General features: G+C 32.9%; 1 protein-coding gene across 1 annotated transcript; it reads right to left on the reverse strand.

Annotated features, from left to right (window-relative positions):
• Nucleotides 1-451: 451 nt before the first annotated feature.
• On the reverse strand, nt 452-6,217 carry LOC117243557. The gene is made up of 3 exons (XM_033511154.1): nt 5,936-6,217; nt 4,478-4,636; nt 452-1,655 (listed from the first exon to the last, which is right to left on the reverse strand). Exons 1-3 carry the CDS (start codon nt 5,994-5,996, stop codon nt 1,414-1,416), a joined length of 462 nt encoding a protein of 153 aa, XP_033367045.1. The 5' UTR covers nt 5,997-6,217; the 3' UTR covers nt 452-1,413.
• Between the last annotated feature and the right edge of the window lie 8,720 nt (nt 6,218-14,937).

A 14,937-nucleotide genomic window follows, 5' to 3' on the forward strand; every position in this document is an offset into this window, starting at 1 on the left:
AATGTAATGTCGATCAGATTAATGAGATGTCAATCGAGATTGGGATAACCTGTACGATGATTCTTAGATTTGATGTCTATATACATTCTTTTCTGTTATACGTTGTCATTTGAAATAAATATGATTTCATATGTTCAACTACGTTCAAAGAAATAAATATGGAACTTTTATCATCAAATAATATTTTTATTTTCATAACATAGATTGTCATAATGCGTGATCTATTGCTTTTTTTATAGAAAATAGTAGCATAAAAATAAGGAGATTTTAGGACTATCACCGAAAACTGTGTGAGTCGATAAAAATATCTTGTAATATATACAAAATAAATGTACAGGCAAAGATTTAAACGACAAGGGAATGTGTAAATTCAAATACAGTGGATTTTATAATTTTTATAAATTACAAAGGACAAGACGATTGTACTTTATCCTAACAATAAGAGAAATGATCAACAACGAAAGCAAATTTATTCACAATGCGCAATCTAGTCTACAAATCTAATTAAGTAATAGAATTTTAATGGTACATATATAACAAAATGTTAATTTAATCAGACATTCGCTAAGCGCAGAATGAAAGAAAAATTTTTGATTATCCTATACATTGGACGGATATCTGATAAGCTAATTTTTTTTACTTGTTAGTAATTTTTTTTAACCTTAAAGTAACGTCATAACGAAAGAAATTGCAAGTAAACGCAAGATTAAAAAGACACATAGCAACGAATCTTAGCCCAAAATTAGATAAAAACGAGAGAAAGCAGTTTATTTATACAGATTTGCGTGTAATATGAAGAATATTTCAATCAATCGATCAAAGAATTCTTACTAATCGTGACGCGAGCGTGTGATCACGACAGGCAGAGGATAATTCAAATTAATAATCCTTTATTGTACAATCACGCCATACGTGTTGAATTTATATACACAAATTGTACAAAAGTGCTAATTTTATTTAAAGTAGTTTCGTACGAAGGTATAGTAATTAAATAGACGATTAGAAATTAAGTAAAGCTTTCAGCACAGTTACGCAACTACTGTAATATATGTCAACCGTTCTACTTACAATTAGTACGCGACTAACGAGGTATGCCTAACTATAAAATCTTAACGAACTGATCCTGATTACGTAGAACCATTTTAACATGACACTATTCATTATGCTAATAAGATTTTAAACTGTCTTACGCTTCCAGAACAGCAATTCTTTTAACTAATTAATCGATAGGTTGGCCAAATTGTTCTTATAATGCAAGAAAATGATAAGGACATAAAGGTGACGAATAATCAATAAAATTTATTTGCGGAACATTAATCGCGTTTCAATTTAGGGTCGTTTAAAATGGCACTCTCTCGGATAATTGCTCTCTAAAAGTAACGATTTTTATTTACGGGCTTGAATGACGCTTTGTTAAAGGATACCGTATTTCGATTGGAGAGAACGATAGCCGATAATGGCTAGAGCAACGACGAACAGCGATTGCGTAATCGACGCGCCCGTCGCGGAATTGCAGAGGTCAGTACTACAAATATGGCAAGACTCGATTATGTGTCGACCTGAAGTCATTGTAGTGCTGCAAGGACCATCGGTGATGTCTCCTTCATCGACGTTCAATGTAGAACACTGGCGTATTACTACTCGTTCGTTATTTTCTGCAAGCAAAAGTACTCGTTGGAATTTTCTCTAGACAATTTTGAAAATATAGCTGATTAAATATTTAAGATATTATATTCAAGTATGAACGCAAGCAACGAGAAAAGCAAAAAAGCAATCCTGTGATTTATAATTAAACTCATGAAATTTCTATTAATCTTTACTAATACATGTTGAATTACTTATGCAATATGTATCTATATTTTTTGAAAAATACGAACATATACTTATCAAATCTTCAATCAATAGCTTTAATACATTGTAATATGTATTATATTTTTCAACTAATATTGAATAGTCTTCTTTCAATTTCTGTAAATTGAAAAAAAAGAAAAATTAAATTGTTAAAAATTAAACAATTCAAAAATTAAATCTGTTAAGTATGTTTGCACAGTATCATTGCGTTTGATCGCTTCAAAGGTGCATACTTTCATACCTGATATCAAACATAAATATCTTGAAAACTATTAGTAAATACAAGTATTATATACTATATACATAATATATTATGTAATATATTATGTAATATTAATAAATACAAACATTAGAAAAGAATTAAACTAAAAAAATTAATTTAAATTAATTCATTGAAACTTTTCCTTTAAATTAAAACTTACAGAAGTATTAAGTTTGGAAGGTGTATTAAATAGAAGTAAAATATTTTCAAGGGACGTATTATTTAGTGTAAGCAATTTTTACGTGGGCTAATGCTAAATACATGAAAGGAAACCTCATACTTTTAAACGGAAACATATTTTTTTAACGTATTGATCGATGTTGCTGTTATTATTCATAAAATCATTAAGCTACTAATAAGATTACCCAGCTCGTGAAAGGAACATTAGATTAGGAGATATAATAATTTATAACACTTATATGTAATATGTGTACTTTTTAAAATGACAAGCATATTTTTGCTAGAAAATAATACAGAAAGAATGAGACAAAAAGAGAGAGAAAGATGAGACTAAAGAAAATTCTAGATTATTAGTATGAAATGAAATCTTATTCGTCTTATACATCAGCTACGTGATAAATTAAATTATGCACACCTCGAAACCATTCAACTTTTATTTGAAATATTTTTCGTTATTGTCAGCAATTTCGAAAATATTCGAGATGATTGATATGAAGAAAATATCCTGTATATTGATGGATGAGTTTTATGATGGTATAAAATCATGAGATTATTAGTTTCCGATGACAATGTGATATTGAAGCAAATTATTGTCAGCTTTGCAAGATTTGTGTACTACGTAAGAGAATACAAATAGATACATACGTAGTATACGTTTGAATAATTTCCGGATCGCGCTTGTGTGTACACATAACAAAATATGCTATATGCGACGTTTCCTTTTGTGTTTCTGTTAAAACGTAGTGTTATTTGAACGATATGGTGCAACAGGTTGTGTAACACTTATGATTCAAAGTATATGACGAAGTGGACTGAGGAAATAATTACGGTATTGCGCATTTAAATAAATTCAGATTCCTTTATAAACTGAACATCGGAGTCTCGGAAACGAGCAAAAGACATTTTAATGGAGCAAATAATATCTAATCTATCTTTTTGATTTGAAACACAAGTAAAAAAATTATTGTAGCTATTGTTCACTTCGGAAATAAACAATTTAAAGCTCGAGATATTCCAGAACAAGGAATTATGTTAACCGATAAAGCATTTTTTATGTATTCTACTTACTTCTAGAATTTATATTTCATTACAAGATATTCTAAAATTTCGATAAAGTCTGCTGGAAAATGAAAATCATGCAAATGTCTATGCAATCAAACGATCGTTATTTATGTTGTTACTACAAACCAAATGCATTTTATTTTATTAAGTAACTTTGATTTTCTAAATGTTGTTGGCGTTATCAGTGAACATATTCATTTCGCATAATTTTTCGTGTTACACAAATTTTACTAATCTCTCAGTTATCATGCATGTATGAATATCGTTAATCCTAAGATTACGGTCACGTTAGTAGGATTAACCTTGATATTCAAAATTTTACGACGGTGAGTGATTTTTCTTTAACACGGGCGCGGTTTTGACCTTGACAACATATTATTATCGCGATTATAGTGTAGAACGTAACAGCGCGTGCTGTGACTCACGAGTGAAACATAGTATGTCGTGGCGATTAAGTTGGAGACGATAAATACTAGATTATGATGTTCTCTAGTTTCACGCAATATATACACATATATCAAATACGTCATCCAATGTGAGAACATCGTACGTAATTGAGTAATAAATTGCTATGCTTATGACGAAACAGGATGTCTTAAAATATGAGCACATCCATGCAAATTCAAATTTCAGTCGCACTATATCAAGTCATTGATTGTAATAATTGTTATTATTATCACAAATACATTTAAATAATAATAAGTGTCTATATGCAGAATGGAAACGACGTGTATGATCAGTTAATCAATACTCGGCTACAAGAAAAAATGAATTGTCTATGATCTATTAAACATATACATATTTATATGTAAATAGACATTTGAGTGAAAAACACAACAGTAAGTGTTTTATTAAATAGGAAATATTTTTACGTACGTAAGGTAGAGTAAACGTAGTTGCGAATAGTATAAATACAAAATTAATAAAATTTCTACAAAGAAACTTTTAATCACTTGCAGGTTAATTTGCAATTATATTATGAATTAAAAATTATATTAGACAGTACACAATTTTTAATTATTTCGTTTTAGTATTTTCTAGGCTACATCAGAAATGTTTTTTGTAAAGCAATGTTGACAAGAAAAAATTATTTTTTAATAAATTACTTGTCAAACGACTTACCTCTTCTCACAATTTTCCTGCATACGTGTTTTACCGGTTCGTAAGATCCAGTTTCGCAATGTTTCGTATTAAACGCCGCTTGATGTTCTGTAATGTTCAGTGGATCACCACACAGTATATTATTATTGGAAGCGCAATCCCAACATCGTAAAGCTAAACCTATAACATATATAAATACATTATTAAATATCAGTAAATATTGCATATGAAGTGCGACAAAGTAAAATATATTGTTAAGCAAGTTTTTTTGCGTTATATCTTGAACGGTACTAAATCTCAAACATGATTCTTAAATATACGTAACATTTAATCAAATACGATTTTGGAATATTTTCACATTTTTAGCTCTGTTTTTATTATATATTTTATTTATTATAACAATCAAATATTTAGAGAACTTTTCTGAGAAATTTTATGGAATGTTTTGACGATTGCTCGCTCTTCCCCGTCACCCCCCATACTATAACGGCAAATGATGGAATAGTTAAGAATGGAATTGCTCTATACAATTTGTATTATGTCATCGATACTTACAAATTATACGTATACATTAATCATCTGATCATCTACTAATTGGATATAAAATATGTTGCATATAATTCCCGTAAACTTACACTCCGTTTAAATAATCACAATAACAATTAATATGATTTTAGTTATAATGATTTATATTAATATTAATATTGATATTATATACTATAACATATAATATTAATGTTATATATTATTATATAATGTTACTTTATTATATCAACTACTCGTACTCGGTTTTTTATTTTACTGTGTTATGAGCATAACGTAGCGCGACATATAATAAACAAACAAATGACAGTAATAGGCTTAATATATCTGATAAGACGATAATAATGAACACACTAACACGAAAACAAAAGCAATAATTAAAATCGTCAGTAGAACAAGCGAGGACACAAGAATAGTAATGATCGAGTTTAATGAGCAAATAACGTAACATTCCACCGTCATGCCAAATAAATCATTACCTTTGTTACTCGACATTAGTTTACAAATTTCATTTTTTCCGAATATTTTAAATTCTTTATAGCCTGTTTCACACGAATCGATACATTTATATCGTATTTATGAAACAACTTGCCTTTCTTATTTCTTTAAATTACAATTCGTACAATTCATTTTCCAATTATTTTTTATAACTATCCTTTAAGGATAAATATAAGAGCCTTTCAATTTATATTCTACTCATAAATTTTCTGTCGTACCCAAACTATCGTGATTTCTAGCGATATCACGCTATACGAATTTATTGCACTTCAACAATATATTATTAGATAATTATACGATACGTGGTTAAAGAATAATGCAAATATACGAAATGTTAACTTATTCACTTCGCCTTAATTTTATATATCAAAATATTTAATGCGTATTACATTATATTGTTATATTAAGACGTATTCTACATATTACTAATTGTTTTACCTGATTGCAAAAGGACAACCAGACCGAAGATGACCAACATCCATGTTATTCTGGAGGACATGTTGATTCAATTACTTCTCGGATCTGTATGGCTGCCGAATTAATCTAATCGATGATTACTTTACACCGTGAGTGATACAGCCGCTTAAGATGTCAAAGGCGATATCATGTGTATCCAGAAATAGATAGAGAGAAACTGCTAGCGTCACAGACAGTGTTCACTTCGTTACTGAAGAGGCAACACCCCCTTTTTACCGAGAACCGAGAACATACACGCGGTCTCCTTCTTCCTTGCTCCCTCTCTTCTTCGAGTTTCTCCGCGCTTCTCGGGGCACGCGGCTAACACGGTCCAGTCCAATAACATATCGCATGTAATAACTCCGTAACCCCTCCGTGGATCATACAAGCGCAAGGAAGTAGGAGTCAAGAGCAAACAACGAAAGGAACCTTTTAACAGAACGCAACAGACGAAACGCTAATTATATTCCAGGAGTGAGAGGGAGAAGGAAAGAGAAAACAAATTTGCTCGGGGCCCTCATTGGACTCATTAGGACAATTACTGACCGGTTAAACGCTCTCTAGGGTCTTTCGAGGTTTAAGATAGAAACTGGAATACGCAATTGTTTAGAACTTGAAGATTCTCAGATTGAGATATGGAAATCTGAACGAATTAACAATTAAATAACGTTAAGCTTTTCTCGTAGAACACCACGTGCTGCAATATTGTTAATCTTTTATTACTAAACATGTACGAGTATCAGCGACTTATTATTATTGATCATTCAGTAATTAACACTTAACCAACCGCGCGCGCCACAGCGAGCTATACGTTTCTCATCGCGCTCGGACAAGCCAACCTATATGCTGTCTATCGCACATTTTTCAAAGTATCGAGGATTAATAGTCACTATTTAAAAAACAAAGAAGTCTAAACATTATTTAAGTGGTCAATTATATTTTGTGGTAATGATTTTATGTAACGATTTCACATATTGTTTATATACAACATTAAATTAAAAGTATATATTAAAAATATAAAAAATATAGGTAGAATTAAAAATATTATAGGTGACTAAAGATAAGTAACACAACTAGAATGTGAAATTAAAAATTTACAATGCATTTTAATATTTTTTTATAATATGGTATAAAGACATTAGTGTATTTTATTATATATTGTACTTTATAAGAGCAGAAAAAGTGGCACAATTAATTGGGAACAATTCCAGGTAAAATAATAAGTGATAATAACAAAAGAAAAGAAAAGGAAAACGCGTTGCAAAAGTAAAAAAGGGAGATCTCCCTGTTTGGTCGCAGCAATGTATTGTATTTTACAGACGGGAGATCTCCCTATTTGGTTAGCTAAATTTTAAGATTGATAAGACTCTTGATATATTCGATTGAATTGTAAATCGAATTCAATAATTTTATTCCTGTTGCAATGACTTTAAAGTTTCATTGCTACATCAGTTGCATGAAAAACTGTTGTGTATGTTCTCAATCTATTTTAAATCCAATTGGTTACAGATGTCCAATAACAGGATTGTAAAGTGAATTTGCCGACTTGTTAAGAAAGACTTGTCAGGGGTCAGAAGATCGTTTAACCCTGCCTGACATTACCGAATTGACTCGAGCATTTAACCCCCCCTCTTCACCTAGATGCGTCAATACGTAAAGATGTGTACATCCGAGCATACACGATTTCATAAGTGTTGGTTAGAACATCACCATCATCGATACAAAGGTTACATCGAGTAGACTGTCTCCCTGTTCATTCATAAAGCCATTTAATTTCTGACTTGTAAGTCAACAGCCTTTTCCGGCCAATCAACATCGTCGTACTCTCTTTCAGAAATTAAGCGTATATGATGTGAAAACCAAGAAAAAAATGCTTCGTTACGATTATCAAGAAAAAGTTACTCGCAGAGTAAGGAAAGCGAAACAGATGTAAATCTGTAATCCGAAACACTTTTCGACAATTTTAACATTTTTAAGGAAATAAAGATATATTTCGAAATTCTTGTAAATTTATATATAAGATTATTAATAATATCAAGCAGTTATATGAAGCATAGAGAGAAAACAGTTTATTATTATATTAACACTCTACTGACTTCTTGTTATTTGATTGCGCTATTAATTGTGAACTTATGATTCCGTTACATTATCCCGCATTGTTATATCGATCGAACATCGCTTATAAGTGCAAACATCTTTTAATTAGTTTCCATTAGGTTCTATCCAGTAGCAACTCTAAACGTCTATATTTAATATTATAATTATAGCAGATTATCAGCCACAATGCAATGAAATACCGAAAAAGTTTAATTATTAGTGAATCAAGAACATAACCCAAAATCAGACTTGTAAAAAATCGAGTTAAGCTTATTCTATCAAGAAAATACTACGGACTAACAGGGAGTAAGATAAATATTGCAACATGAAGCAATAGGACGAAATATAACATAATGTAATAAAATATAACGAAATACAAAATATCGCAAAATAATATAAAGCAATATAGTATCAGGAAATACAATATAACGTAATATAATATAACGTAATGCTATATAACAAAATACATTACAATGTGATACATTATAACGTAATACATTTTCACGTAATACCATATAAGGTAATACTCTATAACGTAATACCATATATAAAGTAATACATTATATCGTAATACATTATAAAGTCATATTATACGTTATAATGTTATACTATAAAACATTGTACTATATAACGTTATACTATATAACATAATACGTTATAACGTCATACTATATAACGATATACGATATGTGGATATAATACATAACATTATACGGTATAATATAATGTTATATAACGTTATACTACATAACGCAATACATTATAATATTATACTGCATCACGTTATACCATATGACGTAATACCTTATAACGATATGCTATATAACGTTATACCATATAGAGTAATACGAAATAACGTTTATACTATATAATGTTGTACTGTATAACGTATTACGTTATTATGTAATACTATATAACGTTATACGTTATAAAGTAATAAGTTATAACGTCATACTGCATAATGTTACACTATATAATGCAATACGGTATAACGTTATACTATATAACGTTATAGCACATAACATAATACATTATAACGTTACGCTATATAACGTTATACGATATGTCGTTACACTATATAACGTAATATGTTCTAACGCTATACTATATAACAATAGGTTATAACGTTATTCTATAAAACGTAATAGTGTATAACGTTATACTATACAACGTAGTACGTTATAACGTTATACCATATAACGTTGTAACATATAACGTATTACGCTATTACGTTATACCTTATGATGTTGTACCATATAACGTATTACGCTATAACGTTAGACCACAACGTTATTCCATATAACGTTATACTATATAACGCAATACGTTATAACGTTATGTTACATAGCGTTATACTATATGACGTAATACGTTATAACGGTATGTTATATAACGTTATACTATATAACGTATTACGCTATAACGTTATACTGTATAACGTATTACGTTATAACGGTATGTTATATAACGTAATACGTTACAACGTTATAACGTTAGCCCCTATAACGTAATACGTTATAGCGTTATACCATATAACGTAATACGTCATAACGTCGTCCCATATAACGTAATACGTCATAACGCTGTACCATATAACGTAATACGTTATAACGCTGTACCATATAACGTAATACGTTATAACGTCATACCATATAACGCAATACGTTATAACGTTACGCCATATAACGTAATACGTTATAATGTTATACCATATAACGTAAAACGTTATAACGTTAGCCCCTATAACGTAATACGTTATAACGTTAGCCCCTATAACGTAAGACATCATAACGTTATACCATATGTCGTTATACCATATAACGTAATACGTTATAACGTTGTACCATATAACGTAATACGTTATAACTTTATACCATATAACGTAAAACATTATAACGTTATGCTATATAACGTTATACCATATGACGTTATACCATATAACGTAATATGTTATAACGTTATGGCATATAACGTAATACGTTATAATGTTATACCATATAACGTATTACGTTATAACGTTACGCCATATAACGTAATACGTTATAACGTCTTCCCACATAACGTAATACTTTATAACGTCATCCCATATAACGTAACACGTTATAACGTCGACCCATATAACGTAATACGTCATAACGCTGTACCATATAACGTAATACGTTATAACGCTGTACCATATAACGTAATACGTTATAACGTTATACCATATAACGCAATACGTTATAACGTTATGCCATATAACGTATTACGTTATAACGTATAACGTTATACCATTCGACGTTATACCATATAACGTAATGCGTTATAACGTTATACCATATAACGTAAAACGTTATAAAGTTAGCCCCTATAACGTAATACGTTATAGCGTTATACCATATAACTTAATACGTTATAACGTTATACTACATAACGTAATACGTTATAAAGGTATACAATATAACGTAATACGTTATAACGTCTTCCCACATAACGTAATACTTTATAACGTCATCCCATATAACGTAACACGTTATAACGTCGTCCCATATAACGTAATACGTCATAACGGTGTACCATACAACGTAATACGTTATAACGCTGTACCATATAACGTAATACGTTATATCGTTATACCATATAACGCAATACGTTATAACATTATGCCATATAACGTATTACGTTATAACGTCGTCCCATATAACGAAATACGTTATAACGTTATTCCATATAACGTATTACGTTATAACATTATACCGTATAACGTAATGCGTTATATCGTCATACCATATAACGTCATACGTTATAACGATATACCATATAACGTAATACGTTATGACGTCGTCCCATATAACGTAATACGTTATAACGCTATACGTTATAACGTTATACCATATGACGTTATACGATATAACGTAATACGTTATAACGTTATACAATATAACGTAATACGCTATAACATTATTCCATATAACGTATTACGTTATAACATTATACCGTATAACGTAATACGTTATATCGTCATACCATATAACGTCATACGTTATAGCGATATACCATATAACGTAATACGTTCTAACGTTATACCATATAACCTAATACGTTATAACGTTATACCATATAACGTAATACGTTATAACGTCGTCTCATATGTCACAGACGAAATTCGAGCAACTGTATATAACAAACCGAAATTCCGAACGCCTTATCGCGTGTGACCGTCCGGTCAGCACCCGTTCTCAGCCGCCTGAGTGGCATTCGATCACTCCAGCCGTTCTCCGAATTTTACACGAATTATAAACAGAACCTTCTCCCACTCCAACGAATGGAAGAATATAAATGCTCCCTTCAAAATCATCCAGTCAGTCTAATAAAAAAATTCTTAACTAATCCAAGTATCGAAAGTGTATCATAGCGAACCGAAAAAATTGTATAAATTGAGTAAAAAAAATAAAAAGAACTTAATCTCCTTTTCGTAAATTAACAAGTTCCTTATTTTTACCTTAATTTTACACGACATTTTTGGCGATCCGTGCCAGGATCTATTCACTTCAGTGCAAACGAAATTACGATTTCGGCGTACGCGCATCATTGAAGATCGAAGGATCAACGGACCCAGTGCGAATCTTTGCTACTAAGAAGCCCTGCAGCAACTTTCAACGTTCCACTACGGTGAAACTAGACAAGAGGACTACGGTCAGCGCAGAGCAAGCCTACGAATAAGATTCGGAATCTAGAACCAGCCAGAGAGGAAACATCCCTGAGACTCCTCAACGGTCATAGCTACTACGGTAAGCTGAAAAATCTGGATTCATTTTCACGATACCGTGTGAGAAAACCCAGTTTCTCAAGCGCTTCGAGTCCAAATAGCAACAGTAGTTCAGACTCAATAAGCTCAATTAGAATCATGCCCACATCACGAAAAGACAAAGTCGAAACTATTGAAACCGTTTCTACTAACGGAGGTACGGACAATTCGATTCGTGCCATATTCGACGTGATACAAAAACAAATTGAAATTCTTGCGCAACGTGTAGAAGAGACACAACGGACGGCCGACAGCGAAAATAAGAAGCGTGCAGCGGAAATAGAACTATTAGGCAAAAATATCTCCAAAATAAAAATAGGACGCGACGCTACTACAGAACTAGGCTCCCTTATTACTATGGACGAATCTGTTGCCGCGAGAGATAGAACTTCCCCACCATGCGTTCCAATTCGAACAGAAGAAGACAACCATCCCTCTTACGAAGACCGTCCACCGCAATTCGCCTCTCCGAGCTTACGGGCCAAAGGCGCGATAGTATGTATTCCGCAATTAAACGGCGAAGACAATATCGGAGTAGAAGAATTCATACGCGAAGTACGCGAATTACGAGCCATGTGTAGCGAACCCACGCTACTATTAAAAATGATCAAAATCTGCAATATGCCGATATACGAATACGGACACCTGTACGATGCCCTAAGACGAAACGTAGCCACCCAAGACTCTGTTAGAGAACATCAAGACCAGCTACGCGAAACGAGACAGCGTCACGACGAAAGTGTGTAAAGTTATATCATCAGATTTCGCAGAGCACTCAATAAGTTACAATACAGTATAACGAACGAATACCGTGACGAAATTACTAGACGAGCTATGAACGACAGGATTTTAAAAGACTCCGTGATCGATTTTATCCGAGGCCTGAAAGGCGAAATAGGACAATTACTACTCGCCAATCCACCATACAATATCCTTGAAGCCGAAAAGAAAGCCACCGACATCGAGCGATTCTTCAGGGAAGATCGAAATCGACGACCAAAACCAATAGAACGATTACGACTCCCTGAGCAGCAACGACTAACAACCAATAATCCTAATCCGATCACTAAAAAACCAACTCCAACACCCAATCCAATGCCAAGAAGCTTCCGACAAACCGAACAAATACCACTTGCCCAAAGGACACAATTAAAATGCTTCAAATGCAACCAGATCGGACATGTCTCTAGTCAATGTAAAAATTTTCGAACACCCAGCCAATTTCCGAGACCACCAGCAGTCCACAATCTCGAGACACACAAGGAAGAAATAGAGAAACCAACAGACCAGACCTACGAATTAACGCTACAACGGGAAGACTACCCACAGTACTTTTACGATCCGACGGACAGCGACATAAATTCCTCATTGACAGCGGAGCAGGAATTAATATACTCAAGCGAAGATGCGTATTACGACCAAGAATAACAAAAGAACGGAAATTCTCGATGGGACACTCTAAATTTAAAACCAACGAACACGCTTTGATAAAACTATTTGGCAAAACTCTAGAATTTTTTGTGGTAGAAGATAACTTTCCAATTATAGAAGACGGCATACTCGGTTTGCCAGCCCTATCTAAATTCAAATTTGAACTCTCGAATCAACAATTAAAACTTGACAATAATATACTTTTATTGCAACAGGAAAACGACGTACCTCCAAAACAAGCAGTGTCAAAAACAGTCTACCTGTAAGGAAAACCAACAACGATATGCTTTATCAATGGTGGTGAGTGCCCAGCCAAAATGACTAATTTTATCGAAAATTCAAATACGTACGATCAAGTCTCCACGTTTAAAGATTTAGTTAGACATTCGCATATAGAGAAAACCCTCCGTGAACCAATCGAAAAGATATTGCTGTTCTACCTCGACGTATTCAATCTAGAGACCGACTTATTACCATGCACTAACATTGCTAAACACACAATAACGTTAAAAGAAAATAAAATCATTAACACAAAATCTTAGCGACCGCCTGAATGCCATAAAGAAGAAATCAAACGACAAATGGACGAAATGCTACAAAAGAACATTATAGAACCATCTGATTCTCCTTACAATTCACCAGTCTGGGTAGTACCAAAAAAGGCAGACGCCTCAGGGAAACAGAAATGGCGAATTGCAATAGACTTCAGAAAAATAAACGAACTAACTGACCAGGACGCATATCCATTACCTGACATAGACGACATACTATCCCAACTAGGCAACGCAAAATTCTTCTCAGCCCTCGATTTATCCTCCGGATTCCACCAAATCCCAATGGACATAGACTCTAAAAAGTACACAGCATTCTCCACACCACAAGGACACTATCATTACAATAGGATGCCATTCGGTTTAAAGAATGCACCTGCAACATTTCAACGCATGATGGATACCGCACTAAGAGGACTCATAAATAAACATTGCTTCGTATATTTAGACGACATTATAATACACGGACAGTCGATTGAAGAGCACAATAGCAACCTCGCGATAGTATTGCAACGCCTACGCGAACTCGGACTCAAAATACAGCCGGACAAATGCGAATTTCTCAAACCAGAATTAGAATATATTGGACATATAGTAACCGCCGAAGGTGTAAAGCCAAATCCCAAAAAATTAGAAGCCATTAGCAATTTCAAACAGCCACGTAATCCCACAGACATCAAATCGTTATTAGGACTAGCAGGTTATTACCGTAAGTTCATCAGAAACTTTTTTAAGATCGCGAAACCATTGACCGAACTTACAAAAAAGGAGACACCATTTCATTGGACAGATAAAACCCAGGAAGCATTCCAGACATTAAAAGACAAACCCTGTTCATCACCCGTACTAAAATTCCCAGACTTTGCGAAACCATTCACATTAACGACTGACGCCAGTAACGAAGGTATAGGTGCAATCTTATCACAGGACGGACATCCATGTTGTTATATCTCGCGAACTCTAAACCCACCGGAACGGAATTATTCCACTACAGAAAAAGAACTTTTAGCAATAGTATGGGCCGTGAAACGCCTCCGACAATATCTGTTAGGACGGAAATTCCTCATCCGAACCGATCACCAAGCACTAAAATGGTTACAGAATTGCAAAGACCCCTT

The sequence above is a fragment of the Bombus vosnesenskii genome, unplaced genomic scaffold (genome assembly GCF_011952255.1).
Source record: "Bombus vosnesenskii isolate JDL3184/JDL3185 unplaced genomic scaffold, Bvos_JDL3184-5_v1.1 scf7180000013266, whole genome shotgun sequence".
NCBI lineage: Eukaryota > Metazoa > Arthropoda > Insecta > Hymenoptera > Apidae > Bombus > Bombus vosnesenskii.

Coding starts and splice junctions, on each gene's coding strand:
- LOC117243557 (XM_033511154.1), bottom strand. CDS start 5,996: ATGTCCTCCAGAATAACATGGATGTTGGTCATCTTCGGTCTGGTTGTC. Junction 4,637..5,935: donor GGTTGTCCTTTTGCAATCAG/GTAAAACAATTA, acceptor TATATGTTATAG/GTTTAGCTTTACGATGTTGG. Junction 1,656..4,477: donor CAGGAAAATTGTGAGAAGAG/GTAAGTCGTTTG, acceptor TTTTGCTTGCAG/AAAATAACGAACGAGTAGTA.